This window comes from Carettochelys insculpta, chromosome 10 (assembly GCF_033958435.1).
Source record: "Carettochelys insculpta isolate YL-2023 chromosome 10, ASM3395843v1, whole genome shotgun sequence".
NCBI lineage: Eukaryota > Metazoa > Chordata > Testudines > Carettochelyidae > Carettochelys > Carettochelys insculpta.
Window position 1 is genome coordinate 53109812 of NC_134146.1, and position 12220 is coordinate 53122031.

Below are 12220 nucleotides of genomic sequence, written 5' to 3' on the forward strand. Positions count from 1 at the left end.
CCGGTTCCTGTTGGTGATGGTACATCCGCTCGCTGGAAGCTTGCAAGGGAAAATCTCGGGGTTCCATAACCAGTTCCCCCTGAGATACTTGAGTCTCTGTCCCCGTTCGCGATTGCCCTCGGGGATACGGGACCGTCTGTGGGGATCTTTCCCTGGTAGATTGCCGGTGGTGTCTATGCCCCGCGTGATAGGGGCGACCATGGCAGCATGGGCACTGTTCCTGAGAAGGTAACTTGGACCACTCCCTTGGTGCGTACCCCCTGCGTCTGGGGGAGCGAGATCGTCGAGAGACATGGGACACTGGAGAAAGCGATTTGTGATAGTATTCCAGCGCCTCAAACCCCAGGAAGGGTGAAGGTGGTCCCAGCCAGGGCGAGGCTGGTTGTAAAAATGGAAACGGGGGCTCCGAGTAGGCTAGGGGGGACCCCTGACTTCTGGTTGGAGTCTGCAGCATAAGCAGAGGGCTGAAAGAAAGCAACTCTGCAGCCCTGTCTGGAGAGGGGCTGCGGTGCCTTGTTTTGTGTGCTGCCTTCCCCCTCCCTTGAGGGGGTAGCTCCGCCCCCTGACGTGTAGGGGATCTCGGCCCCATCCGCGCCGTGCTCAGCACGCTCATGGGCGGTGCCGCACGGGCGGTGTCCTCCGGTGCCTGCAGGCTGCATGCCTGCGCGCTCTGCACCGCCGGTTCCCCGGGGGTCGGTGCCGCTGCTTGCGGTGCCGCCGGTACCAGTGCTTGTTTAGCCGCCACCCTGCCTGTGGTGCGGAGCAGCTGTTTGATTATCGGAGGCTGAGCCGCCTCCACGTGGCTCTCTGTGCCACCTCCAATCAGCTGTTGCTGCGGCTGGGGGCTGTGCGCTCCTCCCGTCCCGCTCGCTGTTGCTGCTGGCAGGGATCGGGTTGGGGAGACTTTCCTCCGTTTTTGCACTGATGGGGTGAGGGAGGCGGCTTTCCTTTTATGGGCCCCAGAGGGTCCCTCCTGCTGCGGCCGCTCCAGCATGTCTGGCTGGAGGGGCCTTGTTGAAGAGCAGCATTTTAAGCCGCATCTCCCTGTCCTTCCTTGCTCTGGCTGTTAATTTTGCACAGAAGGAGCATTTCTGCGTGACATGGGACTCCCCAAGGCACCTTATGCAGAGACTGTGCCCATCAGACGCTGGCATTGCCTCTCGGCAGGACTCACATTTCTTGAACCTGAAGAGGACATTGTTGGTGAGTCTTTCAGTTGTTAATGGGTACTTAGCACCTTCTCTGTGCGGTTTTTCCCCCTCTCCGATAGCCTGTCGCGGCAGGAGGGCTAATGGCCCTAGGCTCCTGGCCTCCGGTGCTCCGCTTGTTACTAGGACTGGACTGAATGCCGTCCCGCTTGTTTTTTTTTTTTTTTTTTTTTTTTGAAAATAACAACTGGCTAACTTAACAGTAGCCTAAGAACTTGAAAACTTTAAAGAAAAACAGTTAAAACCATTGAATACGCTAACTTGGCCGTAGCTTAGTCGGATTCCGTCTGCAGCCGACGGCGGTTAAGAGGAACTGGCGGGGACCGGATCGCGCACATGGCCAGGAGCGCGCAAGGGAGCGGCGCGCACCGGCGCATGCGCGATCCGGCAGAAATTCCTTGGAAGATCTGATCTGCGGCGCCGGGCGAGCCCAACACCTAATGTGGAGCACCCATGGGGACACTCGAAGAAGAAGCAGCGGTTAGGGGCACAGGAAGGAGGAAGGAAATAGGTACACACGGAGGGAGTGCAGGGATTGCAATGAAGGAGATTAGTGTAGGGATTAGTGTGCAGGAGGGGACACAGTGCAGAGGACAAGGTGAAGGAAGGGTGGGGAGCCTGGGGCTACAGGGGGACATGCCACACCCATGGGGGCTGGGACACTAAAATGTAAGTTTGCCCAAGGTGCCCTTTTCCCTATCACCATCCCTGGTGAGGGGGGTTCTCTTTCCCCACTGCTTCCCCTGAGCAGCCTACACTCCAAACCCCTCATCCCCAGCCCCAGCCCAGAGCCTGAACCTCCAACTGCAGCACTCAGTCCACCCCACAAACCCTGACTCCTGGCCCAAGCCCTGAGTTCCCTCCTGCAGCCCAAACCCTCATTCCCAGCCCCAGACCCCCAACTGCAGCAGTCATTCCACCCTCCCCCCACACCCTAAACCTCTGCCCCAGCCCTAAGCTCTCTCCTGCACCCCAAACTCATCTCTGGTCCCAGCCCAGCACCTTCACCCACAGCTGGAACCTGCACAAACACACATTGATATATACTGCCCCATTCTGAACCCCATTATGGTGGCCCCGCCACACACCACCATCATATTAGTGCACATAGTAAAATTACTTCCACACATGGATATAAAAATTTAGAGCGATGCTGATATTCACTATTTTTAACTGTGCCAGCTAAATTCAAGTTAGCATAGGCATGCCTACATGAGTTGTAATCCCACCTCCAAATGCAGTGCAAGTTGAACCACTCTAAACCAGAACTCGATTGTTCAGCAACATCTGTAATCTGGTATGATTTTAGTTAGCCGAATGAACACTTATCAAGGGTGTGGCCAAATTTCCCACAATCCCATAAAGTTTGTTTCTAGCCACCAGTTCCAGCTCTCAGTGTTCTGTGCTGTTATTTAGTTGTAATTAACCCCAAATGTATTCTAAGAACCCAGTAGGCAGCGGAAGTGTTGGTAAGACTGCTAGACAGTATGACATCCGGTGGTCCGGCAAATTCTCTTATCCAGCACTAGTCAGGTCTCATGGGTGCTGGATTAGAGAGGTTCAACCCGTATAGGCATATTGATAGAGTGTAGTTCACACGCCCATTCAGCCTTGGCTTCTCATGCTACCATCACCCTGTGTGTCAGTTGTGATGGTGGTTTTATGACCTGGAAACCAAGAAACAAGTCATTGAAAATACGTAACTCATCAGAAGGTAACAACGTGCAGTCTCAATTTTATATACTTGTATTTCAAATGTAATCAGACATCTTATGTATAAACATGTAAACTTTTTACCGATTTTAAGATCTCTGATCTCCTCTTAGACTGAAGAACGTTAATCTATGAGGGGGGAAAAAAAAACATCGTTTTATTCACCAATCCAGATGCAAATTATTGCACAAGCAAATTGCAACACTCCAGGTTATGTCTAAATGTAAATAAAAGCAACCTTAAAATATGGGGAAGCTCTGAATTCAAACACATGACTCTTCACAGCCATTTTTTCTAGTATTTCAGAAGACCGCAACTGTATTTACCATTACCATTTACTATTAGAGAAAAAAATTTGCAATGCTAGAATTCCCAGAACATGCTGACCAAAGTTCTAATATTTATTTTTAAAAACTACGTATTCATGTATTGCCAAAACATATCAGAGACTTTAAAGTCAAGTAATAAACTAAGTCCCTGCCACACCCCTCCCCCTATGCTTTATGAAAATTGGCTCAGGAATATGAATATGCATAACTCAAAGACACCTTTTTCAAAACAGGTCAAGTAACCAATCATGAAAGAACCTGCGATCCACTGAATGTGTATATCCTAATTTTGTGCACATAGCCTTCTTGTATGTAAAGTTAAAGGCCATGTCTACACTAGCCCAAAACTTTGAAATGGCCATGCAAATGGCCATTTCAAAGTTTACTAATGAAGCGCTGAAATACATATTCAGTGCTTCATTAGAATGCCGGCAGCCGCGGCACTTCGAAATTGACGTGGCTCGCCGCCGCACGGTTCATCCAGACAGGGCTCCTCTTCGAAAGGACCCCGGCAACTTCAAAATCCCCTTATTCCTAACCGCACATAGGAATAAGGGGATTTTGAAGTTGCCGGGGTCCTTTCAAAAAGGAGCCCGTCTGGACGAGCCACGCGGCAGCGAGCCACATCAATTTCAAGGTGCCACGGCTGCCGGCATTCTAATGAGGCACTGAATAGATATTTCAGCACTTCATTAGTAAACTTTGAAATGGCCATTTCAAAGTTTTCGGCTAGTGCAGTCATAGCCAAAGTTACAATTATTAAATGGAAACCTGTTTCATTAGTCCAGATGTTCAAGTAAAAGTCATTAGTGATACTTGAGGAACTTAATGGCTCGGAGATCAAGTCAACAACCTGTGAATGGTTCTGTGCTATCTGTAAGTCCAAACCATGACTGGGCCTACCGAGACATGTGATCATTCCGCCTGAATCTGGAACCCATTTTTGGACCTGGAACTTTTCCATTCATGATGAGGAAAAAAAACTTGAACTGAGCAAAAAGAATTCACACCTTGGTCAAAGGGGATATAATGGGGAAGAGGGAGACCAAACAATAGGGACAGTTGCCTGGATACCTTCCCAATTACCACCTAAGATGTCTGCTGGAAACATCTAAGACTGAACAGGGGGAAGGACTGGGTTCAAGCTAGGAGGCTGCTTAGCTTGTGAAATGGAACAACTGTTACGGTAAGAATTTGCATGTAACAAGTTTGTTGTTAGATTAGAATTAGCTGGAATGTTGTTTATTCTGGGTTAATAACTAACTTTGATCTGTCTGCTTTCACTTACAGCCACTTTAATCTTACTTTTTATACTTAATAAAAACACTTGCTTATTAAACCCAGTGTAAATAACTGTTACATGGGGAGGGGGGAGCAACAACTGTGCATCTGTCTTTCACAGATAAAGCAAGCATACTTACACTCTTTCTCTGTGTAAAAAATTTGTCCCCTTGAGGGGGTTAAGTTCCTGGATGCTGTAAAAAGTCATACAGCTGAGATCTCCCAGAACTGAGATGGATCAGTGGCTATGTTGCTCTGCGGGAGGACAGCTACCCCAACTCTGTGTCCTGGCTGGAGGAGACCAGAAGTTCTGGCCCACCAGAACAGGATGCAGGGGAGCCCCAGAAGACAAGGTAGCATACTCATTGGCTTGATCAACACACCAGGGATAACCCAAAGGGGACTTCTATGATCAAAACTGTCACAAATCCCCACCTCCGAGAGTTAAGTCTAAAAGTCTTCACAAGAATTCTATTTTACAAATTACACTTTATATTCTCCACCTCTATGATCTTACTGGGTTAGCAGAAATCACTAACTACTTGTGTTCACTGGTTGACCAAGAATGTATCATTCATGCCCACTGTCATATTTTATGTATAATACCTGATTTTTTCAAATGCATCTATTTCTCTCTTTTTGCCTTCTGGCAGGTGGCTTTAATTATCTTCCATAACCTAAGAGTTTCTCCAAAAACACCCCTCACAAATGTGGAATTCACTTCCTCAGCATGTCTGTTTAATGCTAACAAGTAAATTAACTTTACAGAAACTAAGTTAAAACAGATAGTATTTTAAACCTATATACTAAATGGTTTGGAAAGCCTTCTGCAACAAACACTTTTAAAAAACTTTTCTGGACAAAAGTATAATAGAAAACTCAGAGAAAAATTAACATACAAATGAAACCCAATTAAATATAACCACAAAGACACTTCAGTAGAATCCTTTTATAATGAAGTCATTTCTTCCTCACAAGAAAAGCTTCACAGTGAAAAGAAAGGTTCATCTGTAACTTGAATTATTTGTATGGCGGATTACATGGAAAAAAAATTGGGAACTTCCTTCATTATAAATGAAGTTTTATTAAGTGAATTGCAGCATACATGAGAACAGACACCAAAGGCACATGAATTCCAATGCAGAAAGTGCAAAACTGGCTTAATAAATGTGATCACTTCTCCTAAGCCTGTCCTAAAATAGTAAAAGCCTGCTACTGACAGCTAAGTTACAGTGGAACCTCAGAGAGTTATGCACACCTTGGGAATGGAGATTCTTCATCATTCAGAAAATCGTTCTCTAAAAGTTTACAATGGGACCTTGACTTAATGCAGCTCTGAAACTTTATTATGCAGAAGGAAAAATAGTGCTTTTAAAGCACCTTAATTTAAAGGAAACAAGCACAGTTTCCTGGCCTTGTCAATGTTTAGCCTTCCCCCTTCCCCTTACTTTTTAGTAGTTTACATTAACACAGCACTGCACTGTCCCGTATTTGCTTTCTTTCGGTAGGCAGGGTAGAATGGGTCTTTGCTACCTGACTCCATATTTCCAGTTAGAACATAAGAATGGCCATACTGGGTCAGACCAAAGGTCCATCCACCCCAGTATCCCATCTGTCGACAGTGGCCAATGCCAGGTGCCCCAGAGAAGGAGAACAGAAGACAATGATCAAGTGATTTATCTCCTGCCATCCATCTCCTGCCCTTGTTATGAAGGCTAGGGCACCATACTTTACCCTGGCTAATAGCCATTTATGGACCTAACCTGCAAACATTTATCGAGCTCTTTTTTAAACCCTAATAGAGTCCTGGCCTTCACAGCCTCCTCCGGCAAGGAGTTCCACAGGTTGACTGTGCGCTGTGTGAAGAAAAATTTCCTTTTATTAGTTTTGAACCTACTACCCATCAATTTCATTTGGTGTCCCCTAGTTCTTGTATTATGGGAAAAGGTAAATAATTTTTCTATATTCACTTTCTCCACACCATTCATGATTTTATATACCTCTATCATATATACCTCATGATTTTATATACCTCAATCACCTCTTTTCCAGACTGAAAAGTCCCAGTCTCTCTAGCCTCTCCCCATATGGGACCCGTTCCAAACCCCTAATCATCTTAGTCGTCCTTTTCTGAACCTTTTCTAATGCCAATATATGTTTTTTGAGGTGAGGAGACCACATCTGCACGTAGTACTCAAGATGTGGGCGTACCATAGTTTTATATAGGGGAAGTATGATATCTTTTGTCTTATTATCTATCCCTTTTTTAATAATTCCTAACATCCTATTTGCTTTACTAACTGCCGCTGCACACTGCGTGGATGTCTTCAGAGAACTATCCACTATAACTCCAAGATCCCTTTCCTGATCTGTCGTAGCTAAATTTGACCCCATCATGTTGTACGTGTAATTTGGGTTATTTTTTCCAATGTGCATTACCTGACACTTACCCACATTAAATTTCATTTGCCATTTTGCTGCCCAATCACTCAGTTTGCTGAGATCTTTTTGTAGTTCTTCACAATCCCTTTTGCTTTTGACTGTCCTGAACAACTTGGTGTCATCTGCAAACTTGGCCACCTCACTGCTTACCTCATTTTCTAGATCATTGATGAACAAGTTGAACAGGATCGGTCCCAGGACTGACCCCTGGGGAACACCACTAGTTACCCCCCTCCATTGTGAAAATTTACCATTTATTCCCACCCTTTGTTTTCTGTCTTTTAACCAATTCCCGATCCATGAAAGGATCTTTCCTCCTATCCCATGACGGCCTACTTTACATAAAAGCCTTTGGTGTGGGACCGTGTCAAAGGCTTTCTGGAAATCTAGGTATATTATGTCCACTGGGTGCCCCTTGTCCGCATGTTTATTAACCCCTTCAAAGAATTCTAATAGATTAGTTAGACATGACTTCCCTCTGCAGAAACCATGCTCACTTTTGCCCAACAATTCGTGCTCTTCTACGTGACTTGCAATTTTATTCTTTACTAGTGTTTCTACTAATTTGCCTGGTACTGATGTTAGACTTATCGGTCTATAATTGCCAGGGTCTCCTCTAGAGCCTTTTTTAAATATTGGCTTTATATTGGCCGTCTTCCAGTCATTGGGTACCGAAGCGGATTTAGAGGATAGGTTACAAACCACTGTTAATAACTCCGCAAATGAAGTATATGGTTGACTGATCAGACTGTAACTCTGGTGTTCATAACTCTACTGTACTGCTTTATCTCGCATGATAAGAACTAAATTCACCCCATATTGACCATTATGAACCACTTATGTACATTTAAACACCTTCTTACAACTCTCCTGTGCCATAATCACCTTGACCAATCAGTCCTTTTGCTCTTGTACAAATTGTGGCAACCACAACACATTTTCCATTTTTCTCATATCCCGCCTTTCCCTCTCCACGGGTACCCATGTCATTTCCCAGTAAAATCTCCCATCTCTTCAGAGATTGGTCATTTCCAGTCCCCTGGATACCATGCAGTGACAGCAATAGCCTATCGATTGTCAGTGAGCCTGCTCTCTTGCCTGCTGCTCACCCAGACTCAAACTTGATTTGTTGTTATTTTGGCACACAACTTCTAGATAGGTTACAGCAGGCATTTTGGATGCTAGTTCTTCAGAGCTTTGCAATGTTTCTTCTCAAACAATAGAATGGTGTAGGACTCCTTGGAGCTAGATATATTGTTTGCATTTTCAAACAACAGCTAAACCTCTAAGCAAGTGTTTCCATCCTTACCTGTGGATTTTCCCTCCATTTGGCAAACTGAAATTTGAATTGTGCTGACAAGGAAAAGGGAGTAAGTGCTTTTTGGTCTGTTGAAGTGTTGGTATTAAGACATCTGAGATACAAACAGTTCAGCATAGAAATCTTTGCAGACTGCTTCTATCCCTGTTCTTCAGCGCTGTTCTTGTTGAACTGTACAAGTTCAATTCCCTTTTACCATTTTTGAGGCTTCTGAGATCTGTCATCTTCAAAAGCCCTTAATTTTGGTACTTCTTCACATTTTCCCTTAGCCTTTTTCTTACCAACTTACAGAGGAAAGACTACTCAAATTGTGACTACCATATCCCTTCACATTCCTCCACTTCTCTAGCAAGTTCAAGGTTTCCTCTAAGAGTCTTCCCTTACCTCTTTTCCATCTTTCTTCCTCAGCTAATTTCACACATTGTCAATTTACCAGTCAAATTTTTATAGTCTGCATTACATTTGTCATGGGGTAAGATGATAGGTCTGCTCAACGACTGATAGTTTGTTAAAAAAAGGAAACTAAGGGTAAGAATAAATGGTCACTATTCTGAATGGAGAGAAGGTAACTAATGGTGACCCGAAGGGGTCCATACTTGAACCTACCCCATTCAACATATTCATACACAATCTGGAGAAAGGGCAATATCTGCAGATGGTACTAACCTGCTCAAGACAGTGAAGTCCAAAGCACACTGTGAACAGCATCAAAAAGATCTCACAAAACTAGGTGACTAAGGCAACAGAATGGCAGATGAATTTTCATCTTCATATATGCAAAGTAATGCATATTGGAAAACATAATCCCAAATATACACACAAAATGATGGGGACTAAATTAGTTATTATCACTCAAGAGAGATCTTGGAGGCATCGTGGATAGTACTCTGCAAACATTCACTCAATGTGCAGCAATAGTATAAAAGCAAATAGAATGCAGTAATTATTTAAAGAGGGACAGAGGAAAAAAAACAGGACATCTTTTTGTCTATATGCTTATTCTTGGTGGTCACTCGATAACAAGTAGGATGTCCTCATGTCACCCTCCTATTTATGAGTCTGTTGATGGCTGGTCAGCCCAGTTCTGGAGCTGCAGATCTTATCACAGAAGAGACAGGTGTTAGTAGCTGTTGTAGAGGCATGGCGCAATTTTTTATGCTCTTTTCTTCTCCACCTGTCCTTGTCTGCACTGCAGCGGGACCTCTCAAATTGTGCCACCCCCTCATGGATTACCATTCTCCCCTGAGGATGGTCCTGGGCAAGGTTCTACCAAGTGTCGATACCGATGCTGCACTTCTTCATGTGCACCTTCAGCATGTCCCTATTTTGCTTCTGTTGGTCCCCGACACTCCTCTGTCCTTCCTCCAACTCAGAAAAAAGAAATCTGTTTTGAGAGGCACTGATCAGACATCTGAACCATGTGACCAGTCCAACCAAGTTGTTGATGAATCATAATGGCTTCAATGCTGGATATGTTCAACTCTTCCAGGATGCTAATGCTCATGCGTTTATCCCCCCAGGAGATATTTAGAATTCTCCTGAGGCAGCGTTATTGATATTGTTCAATTGCCTTCAGATGACGCTTGTATGTCTTCCAGGTTTCCACATGCATAGAGTAGCGTTGGAACAACCACTGCACAGCATACAAGGAGCTTTGTCTTGTGATAGATGTCCCAGTTCTCAAAGACCCTTCGTCTCAGGTGGGTGAAAGCCGAGCTTGCACAGCTCAGACAGACAGTGTTGGATTTCCGCATCCATGTCAACATTAGCGGAAAGATGACTTACAAGGTATGGGAAGTGCTCCACATTCTCCAGCAGTTCTCCACTGACTTCAATAGAAGATGCATGAGATTGTCCTGTCGGTGAAGCACCATGGACTTTTTAATGTTCAGACTGAGGCTGAGATTCTTACAGGCTACGTCTACATGTGCACGCTACATCGAAATAGTCTATTTCGATGAATAATGCCTACACGTCCTCCAGGGCCGGCAACATCGACGTTCAACTTCGACGTTGGGCAGCACCACATCGAAATAGGCTCTGCAAGGGAACGTCTACACGTCAAAGTAGCACACATGGAAATAAGGGTGCCAGGAACAGCTGCAGACAGGGTCACAGGGCGGACTCAACAGCAAGCCGCTCCCTTAAAAGGCCCCTCCCAGACACAGCTGCACTAAACAACACAAGAGCCACAGAGCCGACAACTGGTTGCAGACCCTGTGCATGCAGCATGGATCCCCAGCTGCCGCAGCAGAGCCAGAAGCCCTGGGCTAAGGGCTGCTGCACACGATGACCATAGAGCCCCACAGGGGCTGGAGAGAGAGCATCTCTCAACCCCTCAGCTGATGGCCACCATGGCGGACCCCACTATTTCAATGTTGCAGGACTCAGATCGTCTACACATGCCCTACTTCGACGTTCGACTTCGAAGTAGGGCGCTATTCCCATCCCCTCATGGGGTTAGCGGCTTCGACGTCTCGCCACCTAACATCGATTTCAACTTTGAAATAGCGCCCAACACGTGTAGCCGTGATGGGCGCTATTTCGAAGTTGGCGCCACTACTTCGAAGTAGCGTGCACGTGTAGACGCGGCCATATGCTTCAAGGAAGGCACTTAAGATAGTCTGAAGGAATGTGCGAGAAAGTGCAACAACCATAATGTCATCCGAACACTGGAGCTCCATGACGGAGACTGTGGAGGTCTTGCTTCTAGCCTTCAATCTAAGATTGAAAAGCTCCCCTCTCTTTCTATAGACAATCTTCACACCATCTGGTATGGTAGCTTGCCATCAATCAGGTGAAGGGTCATGGTGATGAAGATGCAGAACAGTGATGGGGCAATGATGCAGCCTTGCTTGACTCCCATTTTGGCCTCAAAGGGGTCCACTGCTGCTCAATACTGTGGCAGTCATGATATCGTGAAGCAGCCTTAATACGTTAATGAATTTTTGGGGGCAGCTGGTATTTGAGAGGATGGTCCACAGGGCAGTATGATTGACTGAGTGAAAGGTTTTGGTCAAGTCGATGGAACTCGTATGGATGGCTTGGTTGTGTTAACAACATTTTTCTTCCAGTTGCTGGGCAGTGAACATCATGTCTGCTGTTCCTCAGAATGCTCCAAAGTCACATTGGGATTCTGGGAGAATTTCTTCTGAGAGTGGCAGGACTCGGTTTGGAGGACTCGAGCTACGATTTTCCCTTTTGTTGCCAGGAGGGAGATGCCACAAGTTTCTCCAGTCTGACTTGTTATCGTTCTTCAAAAGGCTGACAATGAGTGTGTCTCTGAAATCTTGTGGCATCTGCTCCCTGTCCCAGATCTTGAGAATCAGGAGGTGGAGCTGTTTGGGGAGCTCTCGCCTGCCCTTTTTGAAGACTTTGGTGGGGATTCCATCTAGTCCAGTTGCCTTGTTGCACTTCATTGTTTTGATGGCAGCTTGGATCTCACTCAGGTTAGGAAATGTTGCAAGATCACCTCTAGGCAGTTGCTGAGGGATCTGGTCAAGAGATTCTAGGACCACAGGGGAGGGGTGGTTCGAGAGCTCATTTATAGTGCTTCTTATGGTGAGGAGCAATGGCTTCATTATCTTTGAAGGGTTGGGTACCATCCTTTAATCTCAGGGGACTGATTCTGTTGTTTCTCGGTCCATAAACTGCTTTGGTAGCAGTAAGGAAATCTCTTGTATCGTTGATGTCTGCAAGATGCTGGAGTTCTCATGCCGTCTCAGTCCACCACTGGCTTTTCGGAGACTTGTTTTATGTTGCACTTCTGCCTTGGCATGCGCTTCTCTCTTCGTCATGCAATTGATGTTGCATTGTCAGGTCCTGAAGGCTTTCCTTCTTGACTTAAATTGATCATGCAATCGCCACATGGCTCTCAAACCATTCCTCAGGTTTCCTGGTCTGGTAGCCAATGGCTACCACAGGCTCCA

The 12220-nt window shown here is 45.6% G+C and overlaps 1 protein-coding gene across 2 annotated transcripts in view; it reads right to left on the reverse strand.

The window, feature by feature from the left end:
* Positions 1-12220, reverse strand: part of ACAP2 (ArfGAP with coiled-coil, ankyrin repeat and PH domains 2) — a 157403-nt gene that overhangs the window by 98887 nt on the left and 46296 nt on the right. For both annotated transcript variants that reach the window (XM_075003958.1, XM_075003957.1), the window contains exon 7: positions 3006-3050. In XM_075003958.1, the coding sequence (XP_074860059.1) occupies positions 3006-3050 (45 nt within the window). The remainder of the gene's footprint in view (positions 1-3005; positions 3051-12220) is intronic.